The sequence below is a fragment of the Perca flavescens genome, chromosome 18 (genome assembly GCF_004354835.1).
Source record: "Perca flavescens isolate YP-PL-M2 chromosome 18, PFLA_1.0, whole genome shotgun sequence".
Lineage (NCBI taxonomy): Eukaryota > Metazoa > Chordata > Actinopteri > Perciformes > Percidae > Perca > Perca flavescens.
In genome coordinates this window covers 14,980,606-15,001,698 of record NC_041348.1, presented here as the reverse complement: position 1 = coordinate 15,001,698, position 21,093 = coordinate 14,980,606, and the positions used below count along the sequence as shown (strand labels likewise).

General features: G+C 42.4%; 1 protein-coding gene across 2 annotated transcripts in view; it reads right to left on the bottom strand.

Moving 5' to 3' along the window:
• The window catches only part of nkain2 (sodium/potassium transporting ATPase interacting 2), an 88,126-nt gene extending 67,240 nt beyond the window's left edge, over positions 1–20,886 (bottom strand). For both annotated transcript variants that reach the window (XM_028605052.1, XM_028605053.1), the window contains exon 1: positions 19,340–20,886. In XM_028605052.1, coding sequence (XP_028460853.1) covers positions 19,340–19,393 — 54 coding nt within the window. In that variant the 5' untranslated portion in view covers positions 19,394–20,886. The remainder of the gene's footprint in view (positions 1–19,339) is intronic.
• Between the last annotated feature and the right edge of the window lie 207 nt (positions 20,887–21,093).

The following is a 21,093-nucleotide window of genomic DNA, read 5'->3' as shown; positions in this document are numbered from 1 at the left end:
CATCATCGTGGTCGACAAACCGCAGAAGAAGGCAGTTGTGGTAGATGTAGCGATCCCAAGCGACAGCAACATCAAGAAGAAGGAACGTGAGAAGCTTGAAAAATACCAAGGGCTTAGAGAGGAGCTAGAGAAGATGTGCAAAGCGAAGGCAACACTGGTTCCAGTGGTAATCGGAGCACTCGGGGCTGTAACCCCCAAACTGGGACAGTGGCACCAGCAAATTCCAGGAACAACATCTGAGATCTCTGTCCAGAAGAGCACAGTCATAGGAACAGCTAAGATACTGCACAGAACCCTCATGTTCCCAGAGGACCCGAGCTTGAATCCTCCACCCCCACACACACACACACACACACACACACACACACACACGTCTGTATTACTATCTTTGTGGGGACATGTCATCGACATAATGCATTCCCTAGCCCCTTACCCTAACCTTAACCATCACAACTAAATGCCTAACCTTAACCCTTACCCTCACCCTAACCATAACCTAATTCTAACCCTAATCCTAAAACCAAGTCTTAACCCTCAAACAGCCCTTTAACCTTGTGGGGACCAGCATTTTGGTCCCCACGAGGCTGTGCAGACCCCACAAGTATACTGTAGTCCCCGGTTTTTGGACCCCACGAATATAGTAAAACGGGTACACACACACACACACACACACACACACACACACACACACACACACACACACACACACACACACACACACACACACACACACACACACACACACACACACCACTGCCACCACAATGTCTCCTACATTCAAAACAATACTGTGCTTCTATTTTGGTGAGACGTGACTACAGTTGGCTGATACGTTGATACGGAGCTGGGCTGAAAGCTGAAACTGTATCCGTATCTCACTTTAGCTGCCGTATTCAAAAATACAAGAGATTACCATGTCTGATTACTGTGTCTGTGTGTGTGTATGTGTAAGTATGACAGAGGGAGCAGAAAAAAATAGAGAGAGAGAGAGAGATAAGAGTGGAGCCAAACCAGAGGGCAGGTGTGTAAGGTAATAAGACAAAATCAATTCATACTGAGAGGGAGAAGGAGGAGAGAGGGCATGAGAGAGGGATGGCAAAATGATTACAGGTAAAGATGAAAGTGTAATGTTGAGCTCTTTCTGCTCTCACACATCACCCAACATCTTCTATAGTCCTTAAAGGGATTCAAAACTGAAACAAAACTCTTCTTCATTGGTGCCTTCAGGGACCAAGTGAGGAGAAGCGGATTCTCTGAATTCATATAGCATAGAGCATAGAACAGCAACAGTAAATCTCAGTGTCTGTGTGTGTACACGCTTGGCAGTGCATGGATATGAATTTGTGCATTTGCATGGCAGTGCATGTTCATTTGTGTGTGTAAGAGAACAAAGACCCAAGTAATATATTTATAGATCAAAATAATGGCAGCTTTTGGAGGAGCGACAGAAGACTTTGGCAGGCGACAGTGAAAATGTGACCCAAGAAAGCTGCTGTCAAAACACGCTTTTGTACCGTTATTTTTTTCATGCTACCAAACCGAAGAGGCTAACAAGTATCAGGTCTGCAAAATGATGTGCTTAATCTTTGTTTTTTGAAAACACAAATGCACTTGGAAGCGATATTTATGCCTTTTACAAATTCGTGAAGCAGAAGGAACTGGAAGCAAGACTCTTCACTGAGTCATGTATATTTGGTGTGTTAGTTGAATTAAGGACAAGATATGTGCTATATAGTTTATTAATCAGTAAGGTAAGTAGCATAAAACTAATACATAAATACATAAAACACATCTTAAAAGAAAAGGTTTGACATTTTTAAGTACCTTTATGTGCTTTCTTGCCGAGAGTTAGATCAGAAGATCGATGCCACCATTATGTCCGTTAAATATGAAGCTACAGGAGACGGTTAGCTTAGCATAAAGACTCTTAACAGCTAGTCTGGGCCTGTCAACTTCAAAAATAGGCCTCCAGGAAGTCAATGCACCTCGCTGCTACCCTTAAAGCTTAAAGATACAAAAATGCTATTGATCGAAGGCAATTTAACATATTTTCAAATATGTCAAAACAATTTTTTTTACTGTTAAAGCTATGGCTAATTATCTTGTGTTGCATGATACAAGGTATTACATAATATGATACTGTCACACATTGTTTTCAGTTGCAATACGAAGCTAAATGAATTGTTCAGTACATCTGTTTCTCTTTATCTTTTAAACTATCCTACCAAATATTACAGAAGTCCCGATCAGCCAGGAATCAGGATGTAACTTTTTAAGCATAAATATAGAAACATTTACAAAAAAATCAAGAAGTGCCAGGAGACAATGTGCGGGGGTATCATCATATTATTGTAGACACGCTGTACCATCTCTAATATTGCTGCACTGAAGTCCAGAGTGTCAAAAAAAAAACTTAAACCAGAATCAATACACTGAACCAAAAATTTGAGTCTGCCTCCAGGATTTTTATATATCTTTATTAGATGATACAATGTTTAAGAATAACTTTTAATTTTACAAACAAGCAAATGCCATTTAAAGTCACAGATAAGAAGAAAAGATAAGAAAGAGATATGATTTTATTGTGTAAAATTGCATTGCTTATTCATTCTCTCAATGAATGCGAAGTGATATTCTATTTCTTGGTATGATAATGGCCTAAAGCTTCCCTGCTGCTTCCCAAGGCAACCACCTCCTTATCACCTTGGTACTCAGCACTAGATGCACTCAGTGGCAGGAGTATTGTTAAAGTCATATGAGATTTGTTCGTGAAATCATGAAATATTTGCACAAGAACAGAAATATTTGATTCACTACAGAGTCTGCTTTTTCATGGCTGCCAGAACCGAAAACTCAGGCTGGATGCAGTTTCTTCTTGTTTCAACAGCCATGAATGGATGAAGTCGGGGTTAAAAATGTGATCTTTAGTCCCTGTGTGGATGGAACCTCTGAACCCGAGGAATAGTCTGTATTGACCAAGTGACAGTAAATCTTAAGTAGAAATATCAATAAAGGTCTCACACCATATTGGCCAGTAACTGTACAATAACCTTTGCTTTTGGCCTGTTCTCAAACGTCTTCACTTTTTGGCCATTATCCACTCCCTCTGACTGTGAGCCAATCGCATCAAAGCAAAAGAAAGGCTCAATATCAAAAGCCATGTGACGGCGGTGCATACAGATGCGGCGGCCAGTAGCTTCCATGATGTTACATTTTTGTTTTAATTTTTTGTCTTTTCTCCTTTGTTGCTGGAGCATGCATGGCCTATGACAGACTCATCAACATCGGGGAAGGAAGCTTGAAGATTGAATGTGTGGCGGTCTTTGAGATGATCACTGCCCACGTCACGGGAGGAGAGCCGGGATAAGAGACTGGCTTAGCTTGGACCTAGGGCTGTTCAACTACCCAGCCTGCTCCTGGCTGATGTCCAGATGCAGGAAAGTGGAATGGATGAAATAGGACTCGAGCTGGCCCAGCAATGGGAGATCAGAGACTGTTGGGCCCATATCTCGCAGAGACCTGGCTCCATCGTGCCATCCCGTCCCATGCAGACAGAGCGGAAGACTCCGGTGGGACGAGGGGAAGTGGACTCTGTGTTTACATGATACTTGGTGCTCAAACGCAGTCAAAGTTGATGGACAACGTTTCCCTGATGTCAAATTTTTTTATGTTAAAGCGCCCATATTATTATTTTTTGCTTTCAGGTTCAGAATTGTATTTTAAGGTTGTACCAGAATAGGTTTACATGGTTTAATTTTCAAAAAACACCATATTTTTGTTGTACTGCACAGCTCTGTCTTACTGCAGCAGCTCCTCTTTTCACCTGGTCTCTGTTTTTAGCTACAGAGTGAGACCTCTTGTCTTCTTCTGTACTATCTTTGATTGCACTCGCACATGCGCAGTAGCTCAGATGTAGATAGATGTCAGCTAGCTCCATAGACCGTAAAAGAAAGGTTGTTTTCCAACTTCGGTCAGTTACAAGGCAGGATTAGCTGGGAGACTTCTAAACGAGGGCGCACATGTAAGTAGTTCTTTTGTAGATTATGGTGAATTTATGTGTTGTAGCAGTGCTTTGCTATTGAGAATGATGCTAACGCTAACGCTAGCACGCTAACGCTAGCACGCTAACGCTAGCACGCTAACGGTTGCAGTTAGCCAGCTCGTTTCGGCTATTACTCTAAACAGCATGGATGGATTTTTTTCAAAGTTTGTATGCGTGTGGAAGCACCAGAGACACAAAATAACACTCAAAATCCCAGAAAAAGTGATTTTTTCATAATATGGGCACTTTAAGATGCCAGCCATATAATGATATTATCCTGATGCAAATTCAATAAATGCACTACTGTTTTTGTTTTGTTTTTTCTTGCGTAGCATTAAGGGACTACAACTGCATGTCATTGTGCAACCCTGTGTTGTACAATGACAATAAATTAACCTTGAACAAAGCACAAATTCAGTGTTTCCCACAGATTAGGAAGCAACTTGTGGCGGTGGGTGGGTGTGAGAGAGAGAGAGAAAGAGAGTTGCACGCATTTGGATGCTGTCCTCATCTCCTACTTCAATGCCTAACAAATCTATCTCTTTCTCTCCATTGTCTTTCACTGGTTGAAGCCTGAAAATACTGTAAAACAAATTAATAACCTAACTAATTCCACTGGTCAGACTGTTGAGCTCTGTTTCCCACTGATACCTCTGGTTCAGGCTGGTCCTCATCCTCAACACGTGCCTTTTCCAGTCGCGGAAAATACTTTTCAATACTCATCTGGATTGAAGCAGCAAACATTCAGTGTCAGAGTAAAAAAATGACATAACATTATTTAGAATATGTTTATTTGATTCACAGTTGCTACATATAGGGTTTTGACCTCAACAACCCAACTGCATTTTACCGCAAACTTGCGACTAGTTAACTTTCTAAAGCGGGCACAATCGCTTGTTTGCTAAGAGTCGGGTCGATGATTGTGAATGTGTGATTGTGTAAAGGTGTTCACGAGATAGATACCAACCTTTCGTGAACTTTTGTGAAAAGACGCTGTGTGCACAGTGGGAACGATGGTGTTTTAAGCCTCCAACTTCGCCTTACAGGCACTAACCGTCACCGTAACCTTAAACATAACCTTTGCCGCTTTGCCTGGAAGGTGACGTTTAGGGGCTTAAAAAAAAACACCGCACGGTGGGAGGAGCTGTGTGTGTGTGTGTGTGTGTGTGAGCGAGACACAAGTGACAGAGAGACGGAGGAGAGCAGGGAAAGGAAATGCAAAAGAACGTATTTTAAATAGCGTTAAAAAAAAAAAATAATAATAATAATGAAATGCAATATGCGGCGGCCGGTGTTGATAGTGAGGCGGACCGCCGCAAAATAGTCTATGTGTGGGAAACACTGAAATTGACACAAGACCTGCAATAAATATGCTAGCAGATTAGCTGGCTGATCTGCTTTTTGGATTCCCGCTCTTATTTAGCTTGTTGGACAGTCAGCCAAAAGGATCATTTAGGCCCTAAAGTACCACTGTCCGCTGAAAGCCTGCAGCACGTACACATTATTTACTTCACTGTCACAAAGTCAACACCCAACATATTTGTCTCTCTCCACTGCCTGCCATCTATGGTCATTACTGATAATGTTGCAGTGTTAAACGACCCATTCATCCATTAATCATCTGTTCATCCATACATCTTGGGTATCTATCCATCATCGATCCATCCTCTCTTGTTATCGTCCGCTCCTCCCCTGCTTCCCCAACTCATATCCCCCTGCCCTCTCTTCATCCATTCATTCATCCAAATCTCAATCCCTCTATCCCAATATCGATCCGCACACACATTCATCTGTCCTCTATGAATATATCTATCCAAGCATCCATTTTTCCCTCCTTCCTTACTCCTTCCTCCCTTGGCTCCTCATCCCAGTCGAAGGGCTTCTACAGCAAGACTTAACACGCTCCACCACCTCCACTGTCCCTGCACGTGAACACACACGCACGCACAACACACACACACACACACACACACACACACACACACACACACACACACACACACACACACACACACACACTATGTAGACGAAAAAACACACGCACATCGTTTTCACAGCTCCCTGAGCAACTCAAATGGCCCCGGAGAGAGCGTGTGTGCAAAGCAGCGAAAGAGAGAATAAAAGAGCGAGAGAGAGCCTGGGAGAAAGATTGAGAGACGCAGAGAGAAACATTACAAGGCAACAAGGGCAACAATGATACAGAGAGAGAAAAATGTGGTGGCAAAAAAATAAGAAACCAAAATTAGAAGTATGGTAAATAGAATAAAATTAAACGTAAGAGCAATTTACAAGTTTCTTTCTTACCATGTTCATGTTACAGTAGAGTCGAGACAATATTATAAACTTTACTGACTGTCCATGAGGTTTTATCAAGGCAACGGCAGGGTGGTTGAATCTTTAGTAGAAATAGAATTTACCTCTGTAGCAATGACAAACAGCAAAATGACATTTTGTTACTGCTCCCACCTGAAAACCTTGTAACTTTCCTTGCTTTTTGCCATCTAAATAGTAAGTGTTGCTACCTTCATACACCTTTCTGTGCTAAGCAACTTCCCCAGCCTCCCCAAAATCTGTTCCATTCTACAAAATATTAAGTGTCATTCTGAAAATATGGTTGTTTTCCCTCCACATAGGAGGTGTTCCTCTGACACCAGTCACATCTCCATCTCATAATTATGTGTAATGAAGCTTGAGGAATTGCTTTGCAGTCGCTCACCATTATAAATCAAGCACTCCTTTGATGTAACAAGATCAAAACGACTGCGAAGGCGGAATATCAGGATTCACGGCAACAACAACAATAGCAACAACTGCATCAACAGGATATGAGCTCTCAGAGAACAATGGGGGAGCATTTCACCTTGAGGGGTAAATAGCAATACAGGAGCAGCAAGCACCACAGCAGTTTGAAGTGCATTAAAATAAAACAGAAAGAAAAGTTAAGTGCCTGTGTGTGAGCCCTTCATGTCAAGCATTCTGTCTGCTGCCCGTCTGCCGGTGTGTAAATATTGAGGCAGCAGTATTCGGCCAAACACCCATCAGCTCATCCATCAGTGGTGGTCACGCACAAGGTCAGCTTCCAGCACCGTCGATACACATCTTAGCACCTCGGCAGGCACACAAGCCTGTGGTATCACTCGCTCAAATCCAGTATATGACCTTTGTTGCATGCCGTCGCCTCACTCTCCACTGCTGGGAGTCAGGAGCGTGATGCCGGAGGATTGAAATTGGCCACCAGATTGCCCTACAGAAACTAGCAATCCAATGTAACTGGCTGCAGTGGCTTTGGCAGAGCCCTCCACAGCTGCAGTTTAAGGTGCAAAGGTTTTGAAATTTTTTGGGGGGATGCATTGAGGATTATTTTGAGAATTCTGGAAGGATTCAAAACATTGTGATGTGCCATATTTCATTGTATGGTTGTTTGTTTTCCCTCATACTCTGCAGGAAGACACCAATGTTCAATACTTTGTATTATCGTCTGATACATTGTCTCTTTGAAATACAAAATCAGCAGAGTTGTTTGGACGGAATTTTGGCCGAATCATTTACTCTATTGACAATAATAGGTGACATTTGGAGCACTTACTTGGATGGGCAAATGACTCTCCTGGTTGAATCATCAGTAAAAAAAAAAAAGACAGAATATTTGGGGGGTTTTAAAAACATAATGAGAGATATTAACTAAGGTGAGAAATATTCAGTTCTATTAATGTGTCCGCCATGACAGTGTGACAGTGAACCAGCATTTACAATACCAGGGCATTGAAACTGAGTCAGCTGAATAGAATTCAGCCTTCATTCATTGTATTATTTACACCTGCACTTTTCCTACTGTGCCATGTCAAAATGTTTTCAATGAAAAGGGCCTTTTCTTTGTTGAGAAAACTGCAGCTTAACTGAATTCAATGTCACATGTTGGGTCAATTGCAGATGAATTCAGCAACTATGGCACCATTTTTTGTTCATAACTACAATGAGGAAGATTTTAAAATGTGCTACCGCTCTGATTTAGGCTTCCGACTACCTTCATCTCCATCGTATAGGTGGCCGAGGTTCATGGGTATTGTAGTATTTAGAGGCATTTTTTTTTTAAAGAAGTTGAGGACAAAGTCACAAATGAAATGCTAACCAAAACATTGTTTGTCTAAAGTATTGCACTTAACATTGTTAGTGTTATATAACATTGTGTGCTACAGTACAGTGTATAGTGTATATAGAGGCACAACAGTGGTCTATACAGCGGATGTGATTTCACACTATGTATGTCAGTATCACTGAGACTATTGAACAAATAATCCAACTGTGTAGGGGTTCAATTTAAAGCCTCCACTGAGCTGTGGAAGACTATAGATCGAGTCAGCTTTTCCAAAAAGATTTTCACTTTTTACTGATTCCACTCTTCCACAATTCCGCAGACTGTTTTATGATGACAGCATGAGTTGATACAGCATCATAGTTTCCCTTTCCATGAGCCTCCAAATGCGTTTACACGACACAGTATGAACTGGGAGAAGTGCTCATGCTGGTTTTACAATAAAAAAAACATCTAGGGTGGAAAATTGCAGTTTATAAAAAAGCTTTACAAAGAAAAGAAAAAAGCAGTGGTCTTGCAGTGAGCCTAGTGCTGGTAAAGGCGGTCTTTTTGGAAATAGGTTACAGGTATGAATTTAGCTTAGAATATGGAACATGTTAATGCTAATGAGGCACAGCTATAGGTAAGACAGGAAGAGGGTCTACAACTCTCTATAGCACAAGCAACCCATTGACTTAAATATGACACCAGGAGCTAAGAGTAGGGCTCAAATACCGAGAACACTACACACTTCCGTTACTCTAAGCTATCAGAGATCAATGGTGAAGAAAGAGGCTCTGTCACCTCCAGATGTGTTGTGAAAGACCTTGTCATCAGCAGTAGCACTCTAACATCCAGGCTGGGAGGCTCTAACAGCCTCCTGCTCGGTCCTTGGACGCATTCCAGCGTAAAACACACCTTACTGCACATTTTCCATTGCAAAACTTGGTCTTTTTCCAAACCCTAATGTATTGACTGAACTTGAAGACTGCAGGTTGTGGAGAATTATGTGCCGTTTGCTGACAGCTTGTTGATGGACTGCTTTCTATTTTTTTTTTTCAGCACAGCAAATATGGTGCCACATTTACAACCTTAACAGCATAAGTAGAACAGACACAATTTCCCCCTGAAACAGTATTAATGACAACATTCCAGACATTCCAAATGTTAAAACTTTTTCAACCGCTTCAGTCAAATTAGATGTGATGCAGGAAGAACATCTGGGAAGGGCCTGTAGTAAGTGTTGAATACTTTTATCCATGGTTTTATTCAGTTGAGTGGAACATAGAATCCAGCAACCACAAAGAAACTTTTGGACGTGCAGAGTTTTCAGACCCTACATCTATAGATGACTGGTTACCATGACAACAGACAACCCTGATTATTAGAGATGTCACAATACCTGAAATTTGGTAGTCGAAACCAGTACCAGTGAAATTCCACAATTCTTGATACCCAATTCGATACTACGGTAAAAAACTAAAACAAGTGGCCGAGTTGGCTCAGTGGTTAGAGCAGGCGCACGTGTTCGGAGAGGTTTATTCCTAGACGCAGAGGTCCAGGGTTTGAATCCGACCTGTGATGATTTCCTGCACATCCTCCCCCTTTCTCACCTAGCTGTCAACAATTTTTTAAAGGTCCCATGGCATGAAAATGTCATTTTATGAGGTTTTTAAACATTAATATGAGTTCCCCCAGTGGCAAGAAATGGCGATAGGTGTAAACCGAGCCATGGGTATCCTGTTCTGCCTTTGAGAAAATGAAAGCTCAGATGGGCCGATCTGGAATCTTGCTCCTTATAAGGTCATAAGGAGCAAGGTTACCTCCCCTTTCTCTGTTTTGCCCGCCCAGAGAATTTGGCCCACCCATCAGAGAGAGAGAGAAAGAGAGAGACATATGGCTTTCAAACGAGCAAAGTGGCAGTTGGTCAAGGCCACAGAAAGTTAATATTCAAAAGGACTGGAGCAAAAGATGAAAATCAATGCTGAGGACTATGAAAGGGAGAAGTACTTTCCTTCGTTGTTAGTGTCCTGGGAAGCAGAGGTTCCGACAGAGTAATTAAAAATATCGGTTAGCTTGAAAAGAGCTGATCCGTTTGTCTAAAAACGATAATGTGTATCACAGCACCACAGCACATTGCCCTGAAATAAACTGAACATCTCTGAGTGAAGTTGACTGTCAATAGCACTGTAATTGTTTTGGGAGAGTTCAGCCACTGCAGATATTTCCTGCAGCAGAAATATTACTTCTGCACCATTGCAAAAAATGGTTTTGCAATGTGACTACAGTTTCCTGGTCCACGTTGATTGGCCTGTTGTTTTTCTGTCAGTACATAACAGGCATCTATAAATAAAGTGAACTAGCAAGGCTTGTAAAGGCTATTAGGATTATGGTGGTTAGTGTGTTGGACACCACTGCACGACTCCATTCACACAAAAACTGAAAGTGACCATATTGATTTTCCAATTATAGACTAGCAATTGTTAGCATGTCCAGTTAACTAGCTTTCCAGCTACAGCAGTATATAGCGTTATTTCCAAAGGGAAAGGGAAATGTCATTAGCTAACTATATTATTATGTGGGGTTACAGGTTGCCTTAGAAAAATACATGTTCAGGACTGAAATATCCACTGTGTGAGAGCCAAGGTGCTGTATAGGAAAGTTTAGAGTAATAATACAAAAGAATGAAGCGGCAAAGTTTAAAATATTGTGTGCCATGTGAGAATGGAAATCTTGACAGGTGTAGCAACATTAACTAAAGGGGTTGCGAACAACATTACCTCAAGAAAACAAAGGGAGTAAAAAATACAAAAATACATGCCCTCAACACAAAATGTCATCAACAGTTGCTCCCACAAGGCCTATTCACCATTTCTAGTGCCCACTGCCTCTTAACCACCTTTCCTGCACTCACCGAGCAATTTCTCCAAAAAGCCAGCACTTTTCAAGACATTGTATTTTATTGACAGCTGAAAGCCAGAAAAGTACAATACCCTTTTATAACAGCGAACAACCTGAACAATAGGAATGCAACTAGGACTGATCTACAAGGTTCGAGGTCTAATGTCGGATTGATTTGGGACAATGGAAGTACCTCAACAGGACCCGTGGGTGATAGCTTGTTTTGTGCACAGACTCTATTGAAACACATTGAATGGATTACCAGTCGAGTCAGTGGCCAAGGTGTGATGCTGCATTCCTCCAAGCAGAGACAGAGAAAGAAAGAGAGAGAGAGGAGGTAGAGACGGATAAAAAAAAATAAAAATGAAAAGGGCAAGACACACACACACACACATACACACACACACACACACACACACACATACACACAGCGGGCATGTATAAAAAGACGGAGAACTGGGGGAAGAGAGACTGACAAATTAGAGACTGCGAAAAAGAAAAAGCGACAGAAAATCTATAGACTCAGAGCTCAGATTGTGTGTGGCCCTTGTTGAACGTGGTGTTGTACATAAAGGATAGCAAAGTCTTATTATCTCACTGAGTCGTGGCGATGAAGAAGGTCTGAAGACCATTTGTTGCAAGAGTGCAGGAGCTCAGTTCGCTTTCAACTCAAAGCACTCTCAAAGTGCATTTGCTTCAAAATGCTGAAAAACCAACAGCATGATGAACATCCAGCATATGGCAAAATAACTGACTGAATATCATAAAACTATATGGGAGTTGAACTGGAATCAGACGGAGTGGGAAAATCTTTTTTTGCAAAACTCCAATATCTGAATTTAATATATGAATATGAAGTGATCATTCTAAGCTAACAAAAGCACAATGATTAGTTTCAGGTGAAAATACACCAATGAAAACATAAGTAAGACTATTAGCCTATATTCCATTTTTGCCAATAGATTCCCCTAAATCCCACACACTAGTCCTTTGAACCAAAGTCACCAATACATGTTTTCTATTTCATTTCAAGTTGAGGAAATTGCCTATAATTCCAAAGTCAAAATATCTTTTAACGGTTTCTGGAAAGTCCAACATTTCGACGTTGATTTATCGGGGTTTTCTTTCCCACTGAAATGCATCTGAGATGAGTATTGACTTCTGGGTTTGAACGATGGCACGCAACTGTTTTGCAATCAAGTAACACACACGGCACACATGCAGAGATACCATTTCTGCATTCACGCCGCAGCTTCCAAGTTGTAAATTATTCATTGTGTCCCTCGATGGTGGAAATGTCACAGGAATGTACTGCCGCAGAGAGGCAAACACCGTGTCTCAGATCACCTATGGCCACTGTATACGTCCAACCATGTTACATAACTTGTAATCTTCAATCTTGTACATTTGGGTTATGACTGAAAATGTTTCTGAACATTCGGCGAAAATTATCAAAATGTTGTTTGCACTGCCAGCTAAAACAAGTATCTGTGTATCCTATTCTTCGGTGTGTTTTTGAAAGATCAATTCCATATCAATTCCATATCTATTGGATCATGAATTATTATCTCACCATTAGGGTTGGGCGGTATCCACATTTTGATACCGTCAAACCTCCTCCTTATTTTACCGTAGTATACGGTATTACCGTGACTAATTAAAAATGATGACGTAAGGCTCAGACGGCATCACCAAACTGTTGGCTTGTGCACCGTTCAGAAACTGAATGCCAAACACTAATACTGAAACAATAATAACATAACAACTTAGAAAAAAACTACTTTCTCCTCCACACCGTCACGTGATGACAACCATACATAATTACATAAATTATATTTTGTGGACTGGAAGCGGGGCAGACGTGTGCTGGGGGGGCAGCAGCGCGTGGACAAACTGCTGCTGGTTGGCGAGGAAAATCCTGTCTGCCCTCCACAGCCAGCGCCCGATAGTCTCTGGAGGAAGAGAGGGGGGAGCAGGCCAGGCGGTCTGCTTTCTCCAGCTCCGACAGTTCAAAGAGCTCCAACAGGAATCTTTTGAGCGCGTCGTACTTGCCGTTAGCTGGAGGAGCCTCTAACAGCCCCATAGCCCTGGGTTGAGCTGTTGTTGAGGCGTCTAAGGCCGATACCACGTGGAAAAACTTTGTAACGTCCTGTGTTATTAATCTCAGCTGGAACTGGGCCTCGATGTGCTGAAACCACGGCCGTGGGTTGTGCAGCCAAAAGTTGAAACTTGATGGTGGCCGCGTAGATAGCACCGACATTAGCCACGCTGCTAGCAGCGGCCGGTGCCGCCGCAGCAACAGCATTTTCACCACCGTCGTTGTTTGACATAATTCAGCCGTTAACCCGTTAACTCGTATTATCATAACACCTCTCCCTTAAAGGTACAGGTACCTTGGTGAATGTCTCTTTCAGTCTTACTTGTGGGTAAGACAAATGAATTACTCTTTTGGTATCAGTATCATTTTAAGTGTATTGGTATTGGTACTGGTATCATCATTTTTAAACGGTACCAAGCCCAAGTAATTATGCACTATGCGGTGTTAACTTGCAAAGCTGTAATTCTACTCCATTTACTGTATTTAATTAACTTACACAGGCCAACAGTATAATTAACGTTCCTGAACATAAACACCCAGCAACTGTCTGCACAAGCTCCACTGAACCAGCCAATGGAGTGAAGCCATAGGTTGCTGCCATTGGATGATTGAGAAATTATCTTTGTGACAGCAGTTGGTGGGTGTGTGGACTGATATAGCAACAAGGACCACAGCCATCACCACAGAAACTGAGTCACCAGTGGCATGTGTAGGTGTGTATGTGTGTGTGTGCGCGTATGTGTGTAAAAGGTGTTGGTAAAAACACCATCTGATCTGCTACGATCTTTTTACTGTGTTCTGTTTTGAACCAACTTTATAGTTTTTTAACCATAATATTACTGTAGCAAATCATTAGTATATACGTAAATAACCAAATACCATGTTAGTTTGTTTTCAAAATCGGAGTTTTAAAGAAAGAGCTCAACATTTGGGGAGGATTTCGAGAGTTACTGTGGACAAGAAGATTGATACCAGTCTCGAGTCAAAGCTTGTTTGTTTATATGTGCAGGACTATTTCTTGGCCAGGCGGAGGGATTACTGGCTTCTCTGCTGGCTGCCATGCAACCTCACAGGGACGACAAGACTCCAGGAAATGACCTTGCCCGGCAAAAAGATTGTCAAGCACATTTAAGAGATGTATAACATTATCATTATCATTCTCATTATTATTCATAAAAAGCTTCTTTTTTTTTAAATTATTTTTTGGGGCTTTTATTGCCTTTATCGATAGGACGGATTAAGACGAGAGAGATTGGGAATGACATGCAGCAATGGGCCGCAGGTTAGAAGCGAACCCGCGGCCGCTGCGACAAGGACTGAGCCTCTGTATATGGGGCGCACACTCAACCAGGTGAGCTAACCAAGCGCCCCAGCAATATGAATTTATTTTAAATACATTTCTTCAAAACACTGTGAATCTGGAAAAAAAAATACTCTTATTTAGGGATTTGTAAAATGTTCACTGCAAGCAGACATCTTGATTTAATGAAAGCTTTACACACAGCTTTACACACACTTGCAATAATAGTGTGAGGACCAAATCACATGATTACAGTACTTGAGCCTATCCTCCAATCAGCTACTCCCACTGAGTGTGAGAAACCTCAATTCAGGATCAGCCCGACAGACTTTCAAATTTGGCTTCAATGATAAATTGTAATAACTTGTCAAATGAATTGGTTGATTGAGTAAAGATACCTGCAACAAATCATCATCGATAAACCGTTTCCATTTTCCAGCTAAAAAGCCAAACGTTCTCTGGTTCCGGCTTCTCCATTGTGAGGATTACTGTACGTACACACCGCCGCCGATTTGAGCTGCAAAGAAGCTCTGGCCGCCCGGTCAAGGACGCTTGTCGTAAAGTACGGGGAAGCCGTTTGACGCTTTGGCCGCTCCGACGTGGCAGCATTCTATGTTCGATCATGGAAAAAGCACAAGCAGCCACTGCACGGCCAATACATTGACACCAGAAACCTTTTATAAATTACATATACTGTATAATGATAGAATTTGTATTGGTTATTGGTCGCAGCGGTATCGGTTAGCAGTTAGCTCGCTCGTTAGCCGCTGAACCGCAGCAGAAGGCAGGCAGAGCGAGCAGCCGCCAGCTGTTGACCCGTGCAGGACTTCACCGTGAGAGGACTGTTTAGAGACCATGTGACCGGCAGGTAACGTTAACCAGTCCCTCGTCATATCATAAATGATAGGGAACCCAGCAACGGCTACTATGAACTTTTCCTCCATTTTCTCGGAATTAATGTTTTTGTAGGAACGAAGGTTTACATCGTATGTTTCTCCGGAATCAGCCAGCGCGACGTCTATATTCCGATTGGTTGCTGGCGTTTGCCGCGGCTTGCCATTGAACCGCGTCATAGCTCATTACCATAAAGTTGACCTACTTTCAACTTTCTGATTGACGCTCTGGGCGCTCAAAACGCCCAAAACGCAACGCTGACAGATTTGCCGCTCCTTGCAGCTGAGAGAAGCCAGCTTCCATTGAAAACGAATGACTTCCGGTATCTTTAGAAGCTCAAGTCGGCGGCGGTGTGTACGTACAGTTGCTTCTGGTTTCTCTCTTATGTGATAGTTCACTGAACATTTTTGAGTTTAGAATAGTTTGTCAGTCAAAATAAGCAATTTAAACATGTCCCCTGTAGGCTTTAGGAATTTGTGATGGGATGATTAATAAAATATTTGGCAGATTAATCAATAATGAAAATAACCATTAGCTGCCGCCTGAAATCACACTAAAATGAACCGAAACAAATTGCCACTGCAGGGAAGCAGAAAATAATTATTTTAAATTAGTGTGTTCGACTCCCAAGGACTGGTAACCTTACAGGTACCGTATCAGCCTAGCGCACAGTCACACCACAGCTGTAAAGCAGACATATGTCCAACCTGGATCATTGATCTCTACTCAGCTACAGTGTGACATCACCTATCTCACCAATTAACCCAGCTAATGAAGCAGGAGGCAAAAGTGCTGTTAAGAGTTACATAAGACATCAGTTCCACTAGATAAGACACACTGGCCAGCATTGTTTTCGGCGCTGCGAGGTCACCCATTAGGTGGAAGTTTACATGGCAAAAACGCAGAGAAGCAAGCAGAGAAAAAAGGCTGCCTTTTAATTTGTGGTCAATTAGGTTGCTTTGAACACAGAGGATTGTGGGTGGTGTGGTTTTTCTGTGGGTACTGCAATGATACTAAAAGAACGTAATATCTTTATCAATACGTCCCAACAGTGTGGAGAATTGGTGTTTTTTGTGTGAAGATTTCACCATCAGGAGGCTCATCTCTAAGCCCTCCTCCACACTGGCTGTGTGGCGTGTTCGATTTTTTATTTCGGCTCCCATGTTAACAGGTTAGAGCTTGAACACTGCCTGCATGACACGCACGTCGCAGGCGCAGCTTGAGCCACACCGAAAAACGCCTGCATGCTCGAAATAGGGCCGACGCCTATTTCTCATGCGACACGCAAGCGTGTTGGAAGCGTTTCCAGGCAAAATAGAATACGAAAAGACGTTTAATATGTCATTTTGACACAAATGCATTTAATAAATGACATTTTGATGTTTGAAAGTCTCTAGGTTTTGACATAAATGCAGATATAAATGTAATTTAAAAAAAATAATAAATAATTATTGATTTTCAAATATTGCACCGGTCAATACAGAACAAAATATTCTGGAGCATATTGGCCGTCAATACTGCAGACGTTGTCTTTGCTGTAATCAAATCAGTATATATTTATGTTTATGTATAGGAAACGTACAGAAAAGGCTAGCAGCAGCAGCGCCGTGTCAGACACGTTTCTGGTGTGCAAAGACATAGAAAACGCCTCGCTCACGCCACGCAGGCAGTGTGCAGGAGCCCTAAATGGCTAAAACTATAACAGAGCTAACTGTGCATGGACAAACTGTAACATATAGTAGTGTTAGACCTCCAGCTCAGCTAGTGGTGACATCAGCTGGCTTAGCTATTACAACAGTTAACAGAGCAAAACATGTTGTTGACTATGGCATAGCATTAGTTCCACTGCATTAGACACAATGACTATCACTGTGACAGCATCTCATTCACACACACACACACACACACACACACACACACACACACACACACACACACACACACACACACACACACACACACACACACACACACACACACACACACACACACACACACACACACACACACACACACACACACACACACACACGTTTCATGTACATCACATGTGTCAATCTCATTGGCATTGTACTGTAGACATGTTGGCTTACACGGCTGGTCCAAAACAGGATTGAAAAAGACAGAAAATATGCATAGCAATGTCCAATTTTTACAGTACACACATTTGCACAACCAGGGTCATATACATTAATATCTGACAGGAAATTAGGGGACTTTCGTATCAATACAAACACAAACACACACACACACACACACACACACACACACACACACACACACACACACACACACACACAGTATCACGACTGTAACAGTGTCCTATTCAACATGACAATAGGTCTTTAGTTTGCACATACTTACTGTACATGACTCCATGAGCTGAGAATGCCACAGCACGAGCACTTCTGCTCATGTTTATGTATCAGTGGTGTACATACATACTGTATACAATGTCCCATTCTATTTCACAGTACAGCTTCAGTTTCTATACGCCCTCCTAGATCTACTGAGGCTGTAGCATTTAAAGAAAAGCAGGATTTATTTTGTGGTGAGTGGTGCCACTTTGCCTAAACCTCCTTCCTCTGATTCTACATGAGGTACTGATGTCCTTCATTTTCCATGGTAGCCTGCAGCTGATAACGATAGCAATTAAAGCAGCAAACCTTTTTATTTTGAAAAGGTGTCGCTCATAGTGACAAACCAACAAGAGATTTATCACGCGACTGTGCAGTTCCCTCCCGTTTTAGCGTCTTTCAGCTCAATGTTTTGGTTTTAGGGCCCACAACTTTATTGTTTGGGTCGTTCTGCTAGCCTATACCCACTGTATGCTACCTGCTCAGCACCAAACAGCAGACAGACAAAAGTTAGTGACTAGCTGGTGGACCGAAAAATTTCCGTCAGGAGTTGGTGAACAAAAACATAGCTAATAAGGGAGCTGCATTCTTACATTGTGGCCAGACACACAATTCCAATGCTAAAATGCTAATGTTCTGCAAATAGGTAGTAGTTTGCGAACATGTTCGCAGTATCAACTTTATTAGGCTATAACATGCCAATGTTGTGCTAAGTTCCTCTTCCTTTTTATGTGATGGATTTCTCTCGGTATGATTGAACACTGAAGAAAAAGGTTTCAGATGAAAATCTCTCTTCTAATAAAATCCATTGTGCTGTAGCTATCCTGACATTTCATAACCTGACAGAAGATCATCTACATATTTTTGTTTGGGAAACAAAAAGAACCAATCAACCTGTCATTTGCTGCTTCATTTCAGATGGGATTTTCCTTTTGATGTGAAGGATTTACTCGACAGAACTAATGGCAGCACACGTGTTCCTACTTGCACTTCCACACACACACACACACACACACACACACACACACACACACACACACACACACACCCTATTGTCTTGCCTGCCACCAGTTCCCATTGACACAGATGGTGATGGGAGAATGAGGTACAAAGCACAGAGGGAGTTGATCCCATGAGTTTATGTCAGCTCTTTACCACCCTCCCGGCCCACCCTCCCTACATTGTTTCCCCATAAATCACACATAGGCTACCTGCGCCATACGTCTATCCATCTGTTAGCCAGCCATCCATCCCTCCTTTACATCCACTGCCTTCATAAATCACTCCCAGCCTCCATCTATCCATCAATGTTCTATATGGACTCTTAGCACCGTCTTAAAGCTCCCACCAACAGCCATTCATCCTTTCAATCCAGCCATTTGTCAAGATATCCCTGAAACCAGATCTTAGCTTGTATCATGACCTTTTACACACCTATTAACTTCTGAAATGTGACCTTTCAGTCATCCATCTTTTCCCTCCATCCATCTATCTATCCATCCACCCATGCCCTGCTCCATGTCTTGTCACCAAAGGACAGTAAACATGTGTGTTTTCTGATTCCTCATAATGACTTGTTGAACTCTTACAAAAAAAAAACTCTCTTTCTCCTGGTTGATCTGACCATCTAGTCACCCCTTTACAGCATCAATAGTAGTCTATTATTAACACTTACCAGCTGTATGCCACAGATAAAGGCCAAGGTGCATCTGCCACTACAGCATCCCATAGTGTCTTCCTCCTTCTCTCCAGTGATCCACGTGGAGAAGAAACTCTGGGTGAAACTCCCAAATCCTCCAGCTGGACCTTCAAAATCCCAAATCCCCCTGGAGGGCCGTCTGGCTGGCTGGCAGCCCAGGTAGAGGCTCTCGCTGCTCGGCCTCAGCGAACAGTGCAGCCCCTGTACTCGCTGGAGCTCAGGGGAATAAAAGGCTACTACTTCATTCAAATGGCTGGGTTGCTGACAGGTAAACAGCCGAAAACGCGGTCCCCTGGATTTCAAACACACATGGGGTCAGGGATCAAGATGGAAGGTGGGCCTTAGGGATGATTCAAGTCCACAATGACTTCTTGATGTGTCCACGGAGCTTGGTTATGTAGGAAAACCTTTGGCAAGCCTCTGCAACTGAAGGCAGTTTGGTAGTCTGATAAATCAGGTGGTGTGGTGCATTTTGATTGATTGGTCAGAACGAAGACAGATTTCTGATAACGTGGGTCTCTTCACACAAATACAACTATCTTGACCAATGAAAAAAGGTTACAGTAACTCTCCAATTATGTCCACACAGGGACTACTTAACCAGTCAGCTTCTACTGGACTAGAAAGTCTACAGTCACGTCGATTAGTCGCATCCTTGTCACAGAATTAGCACGGTACAGTAGCCAGTGGTGAGATTAGATGGATGTATTCCCCAGATTAAATGCTCTTTTGTCTAATAATCCGATTACGCGCCACCTAGATGTGGTTGATTGAAACAGCCTAATTTGTTTTAGGGTGGAGAAAACAAGTGAAAGTGGTCCCTGCCTCCTGTCTCTGTCTTAGACCAGCTCCTCTGCTCTCTTCTGCTCTCTCAGGGGAAGTAACGGGCATTCACACCGTAACAAAAACACAGCGTTTTTGTTTTTAATCTCCAAAACCGCGGTTGTAATCCAGTAGGCTATCTTTGCCTTTTTTTCTGAATGTGGTGTTTTATCCACTTAGGAAATGATGGGTAAAATTGCTCCTAGGATGTTGTGATATGTCACCAGCCACTGGAAACTGATTTCGGCGTCTCTGTTGGCTAACAAGTCCTCATCCTCCGGTTCATCTCCCTGTCAGCTCCACAACACAACCGACGTTTTGTCAGTCGCTGGTCGGTTCATTCACTGTCTCCTCCCGTTACAGCAAACACATCTCTAACGGTGCAACATTTGAAAAAATAAAATAAAGACAGAAAAACATGTCCATATTTCGGATGGAGAGGGACAGGGTGAGATTTCAGGTCGAGTAAAGTCTCCAAACGTCACATACGCGAGGCGATATGAGCGGAATAACGGCTGAGTTTAGTTTGTCGTCTCGGGGTTGTCTTCAAGGAGTGAAGAAGGGAGACAATGGGAACCGGGATGGACCAACGGACCGGGAGAGACAGCCGCGTGGAGCGTCTCTCGCTTGCCATCTGTCAACTCAAATACCGCGCAAAAACATAGCCATTCCGGTTAGGATCTTCAAAATAAAAGCATTCATGTTCCTCACCTGTTACCTGGGAATTATGGAGGAGGGTCTGTAAAGCGAGACCAGCCTACCTGGGAATGATCTGGTTTATGGCCATAAACAGAAACTCTCCAAAATGAGCCCACTACTTTGACTTTTTTTTTCTTTTTCGTAGAATGTCCAGGACAGTCAAGTCACAATCAAGTGGGCTTAATAGGCCTACTTTAGTTGCTTATACT